The sequence below is a fragment of the Triticum aestivum genome, chromosome 5D, assembly GCF_018294505.1.
Source record: "Triticum aestivum cultivar Chinese Spring chromosome 5D, IWGSC CS RefSeq v2.1, whole genome shotgun sequence".
In the NCBI taxonomy this organism is placed as follows: Eukaryota; Viridiplantae; Streptophyta; class Magnoliopsida; order Poales; family Poaceae; genus Triticum; species Triticum aestivum.
The window spans coordinates 475,870,459-475,875,046 of record NC_057808.1 but is presented as its reverse complement, the minus strand read 5'-3'; the positions used below and the strand labels follow the sequence as shown (position 1 = coordinate 475,875,046).

Sequence of the window (4,588 nt, the reverse complement as noted above, 5' to 3'; positions counted from 1 at the left end):
GACCGAACGCCGGCGAGCGTCGGGATTCGCCTACGGGGCACCAAATCGAGCGCGGCCGGGCGCGTTAGAACGGCAAGACGACAACGCGTCGGTTGGTGGTGGTCTTGCGAGCTGCGGTGGCCGGAGAAGGGCGCATCGAGCTCATCGGCGGCGAGGTGTTTCAGGCGAGCAACGGCAACGGCGATGCGGCGCGCTACTGGGCAAACAGAAGGGCGGGGCGAGGCCTACATGCGCGCGCGAGCACAACGGCACAAGCCTGGGACAAAAGGGGGCACCGGACGGCTGCCGGCGACGAGCGCGTGCGGCGACGCATTCGGGAGCTCGAGAAGATTGGAGCTAGGGCGAGCTAGCGAACAAACGGAGAGGTTGGGGAGGATCTACGGGGCGCGGTGAGTGCAACCGGCACGGGCCCGTGACCATTTGGTCACCGGAGACTCGTCGGCAACGAGATCCGCGGCGGAGCGTTCGGGAGCTACGGCGACAGGTAGCTAGGGCGCACGAGAGAGGGGAGGAAGCGGGGGCTCACCGAGCGGCACACACGGTGGCCCTTGGGGGTTTAGTAGATGCAGGGGTGTCGCCGGAGTTGGTGAAGAGCGGCGGCGTAGCTTGTCGGAGCAGAGGAGGAAGACGGCGGCGTCGTGGGCGTTGCGGTGGCTCCGGACTCCAACGGGGTGCACCGGTCGAAGCAGCGGACGACGGTGGAGCTGCAGGACTTGCCGGGGCGACGAACGGACGACGGTGGTCGCGTCTTCTACGGCGGCGGGGCCATGGCAGCGCTCGGATGCGGTGGGGAACGAAGGGGGAGCGTGGTGGATCTGAGGGGAGAGGGAGAGGCGGAGAGCGGGGCGAGTGGGAGAGGGACCCGAGGAGGCGGGGGCGCTGGCGATCTTATCCCCTCCTCGACGCCGGCGAGGGGGTCCGGCGGGGACGCGCCCCTGTTCCGACCCTGGTCGGGGAAACAGGGAAGGGGAGAGAGCGACCGGGGGAACAGGTCGGGTCGGCCGGATGGGCCAGGTGGGCCGGCCTGGCTGCGAGCTGGGCCGTCTGGTCCAGGGGGGTCCTTTTCTCTCTTTTTTTCTTTTGTCTTCTGCTTTTGTATTTTTTTTTCTTTTCTGTTTTATTTAATTTAGGGCATTTAAGTATTTTATAAAATTGTGTCTTCTACACCATAATTACCTATGCCATTTTTGGCACTGCCCGAACATTTTTGTTTCAACTTTTGAAAACTTTTGTTGTTTGACATATTTTGAATTTGACTTTTGAACGGGTTTTGAACTAACGAGAGTTTAGCAACAGTAAACAGAAATGACATGGCATCATTAGGAGAGTTTTACTGTTGCCTAATTATCCGGGCGTTACAACAGTGTTCCCTATAAAAACAGAACTAACTAAAGAGTTATTTTTCTGTCTTGAAAGTTACATGTAATTAATTAAGAGTACCAATCAAAAGAGTGTGTCCCTCGTCATTGTCAATGTTTCAAACATAATATTCAAATGTTGCACAAGGCATTAAAATGATGCCACCTGCATGTAATTATCTAGCTTGATTACAGCTAGTCTTAGTTTGATTTGACCCGGAAATTGGTGGAACTACATACCAATATACAATTAATTGGCCTTCCAAATTCTGAAGGAACACGATTTTAAAACCAGGATAGGTCCAAAAGGAAAGTGCTATTCAAAAATTTAGAGATAGGATGGAGGTGATGTGGATCTTGAAGAGAAAATACTTACTGTACTTATTTGCTGAAGATTTTTTTTTGGAAAAAGGGTGTAACCCCGGTCTCTGCATCAGAACGATGCATACGGCCACACTTATTTGTTGAAGATAAAAATTGGTGAACAAAAATTGTAATCGTCTAACTTTTCTTTCAGCAGGCACAGAGGCTTGTTTAAATAAAATGATGGGACTGAACGCGAGGTCAAGCACCAACCAGGATATAACTCAAATGCTCCAGGAAGTAGAATGCCATATCAATTCATGGCCTCGGATTCCAAATTCGAAACAAATCTAAATAAGAGCATGCACGTATATATAGTCATCTATTTCTATCTATCTATCAAAGAGGCAGCAAGCAGCAGCTAGCGCATACTTTGCGAACAAAAACTAGGATGCCTCGAAAGTTCCAGAAATCAAACCAGAATACTAATTTCGACAGCAAGCAGCAGCTAGCGCATACCCACTTGCTTAATTGAGAAAGAAAGGAATCTAGGTACGTGATCTCCATGACTAAACATCAGACAATTTCAAAGAGATCGTGTCCTCCCCTAACCTATACTATAAATAGGATAGACATAAGCCCATTGCTTCTCACACCTCTCATATATAGCTCATGCACCAAGAGTAGCAATTATCTAGCTAGCTTGCTAGGTATCGATGGGGCACACAAAGGCAGCAGTGCTAGTGGTGGTGCTTGCCATCGCCGTGCTTGGGCTTGCCACCGATAGCCAGGCGCAGCTGCAGAACGGGTTCTACACGGGCAAGTGCCGCGGCAACGACGTGGAGGCGGTGGTCCGGGGTATCGTCAAGGCCCGCTTCGCTCAGGACAGCGCCATCGTCGCCCACCTCCTACGCTTGCTGTTCCACGAGTGCGGCGTCAATGTATGTATTATTATGATTTATGAATTATGAGCTATAGTAGTATGGTACTTTCTTAGTCTCATAATATAAGAGACCAGCTTTTCTACTCTCGGGTGTAGGTACACCCGAGTTTGAAAAAAAAACATGATCAAACAATGTCAAAAAAATCTGCAATTTGGGGACATGAAACTTCATCAAATGTTCAAGCTTTTTGCAAAAATTCAGCGAAAAAAAACATCAGAGGAGCTCTCGGCAAAAAAAAAAAACAAAATCAATGTTCTAAGTTTGCGCACTGAGCATTGATTTTTTTTTTTTTTTGGTGAGAGCTCCTCGGATGTTGTTTTTAGCTGAAACTTTGCAAAAAGTTCAAACACTTGATGAAGCTTGTTGTCTCAAGATTTCAGATTTTTTGGACCTTGTTTTATCACATTTTTCGAAGTTTTGCAAACTCGGGTGTACCTACACCCGAGAGTAGCCACAACTTTCCCATAATATAAGAGCGTTTTTTGAAGAGAGTTGTAGATACTAATGCGTTGTTTGATTCATATGTGCGCATCATTCATTATTCTACTCCACTTTCATAGTTAGATTGAGGGAGTTGTAGATACACTAATGTGTTGTTTGATTCATACGTGCGCGCCATTTATTATTCTACTCGACTTTCATAGTTAGATTGACTAACTAATCTGTTTGACTATACATGCGTAGGGCTGCGACGGCGGGCTACTGATCGACGGCACCGGCACAGAGAAGACGGCAAAGCCGAACCTGAGCGTGAAGGGCTACGACCTCATTACCAACATCAAGACGGAACTCGAGAAGCGGTGCCCTGGCGTCGTCTCCTGCTCCGACATCGAGATCCTCGCAACCAGGGACGCGGTCAATGCGTCCACGGGACAGGGATATGCGGTGCGCACCGGGCGCAGGGACCGCCGGCGGTCCGTAGCCACTGATGTGAACCTTCCGGGCCAAGATTTCACGGTCCCGCAGGCAGCCGCTTTCTTCCGCACCCTCGGTCTCAGCTCGGACGACATGGTCGTTCTGCTGGGCGCACACACGGTTGGCGTCACGCACTGCAGCATGATCAAGAAGAGCCGTCTTTATAGCTACGGCGGCAAGGCCGGTGCAACGGACCCGAGCATGGACCCGGAGCTAGCGTCCACCTATAAGACATATGTGTGCCCCAACACGGCGTCCTCCGACAACAACATCGTGTTCCTGGACGACCGGTCCAGCGCGTCCAAGCTGGACAACAGCTTCTACAAGATGCTGCAGCGCCGCCGCGGCGCGCTCATGGTCGACCAGAACCTCTACAACGATGGCTCCACACGCTGGATGGTCGACAGGCTCGCCAACACTGACCACTTCCGCTGGCTCTTCCCGCAGGCGCTCGCCAAGCTGGGGGAGGTCAACGTGCTTACCGGCACACAGGGAGAGGTCCGCAGGGTCTGCACCAAGTTCAACTGATGAGAGATCATGGATCATCATTTTGTGATGAGACATCAAGTAATGGTGTGCCTTTTGTTGTCTTCTTTTCCGGATTTGGTCATCGGATTGTTGCCATCCTTTTTTCTTATTGTGGTTTTGATCGGATTCATCTTGATGTACTTCATTATGGCCGCATGTTCGATTCATTTGATTTGCGTCCCATTGAATAATTTCTAATAACATGGTATGTTGCACGGTCGAGATTAGCAATAACATAATTGATGTTTTGCCTATAAGATACACTAGAAATGTTTCACAAATCAGCACGATGCATGGTCCTGGAACACGACAATGTTGCTTAAATCTTCGCAGATCGGCAGGATGCACGGTCCTGAAACACGACAATGCTTGCTTAAATCTTCGCCGAATCTCTGATAATAAGAACTCGACAATTTTAATGATTGTCAACTCTTGTCCAGTCGAGTCTCATCGTTGAGTTCATTCTGGGCTCTGACGAGTTCCTTGGAAACTCAGCAAAGTAGGCGAATCCAGTAGCGTGCCTACTTTTGTCAGCAATAC

At 50.0% G+C, this 4,588-nt stretch overlaps 1 protein-coding gene across 1 annotated transcript; it reads left to right on the top strand.

Annotated features, from left to right (window-relative positions):
* The first annotated feature begins 2,377 nt into the window (after positions 1–2,377).
* LOC123125583 (peroxidase 57-like) lies at positions 2,378–4,048 on the top strand. Its single transcript, XM_044546059.1, has 2 exons — positions 2,378–2,602; positions 3,290–4,048. The coding sequence occupies exons 1-2, from the start codon at positions 2,378–2,380 to the stop codon at positions 4,046–4,048; spliced, it is 984 nt and encodes a 327-aa protein (XP_044401994.1).
* The last annotated feature ends 540 nt before the right edge of the window (positions 4,049–4,588 follow it).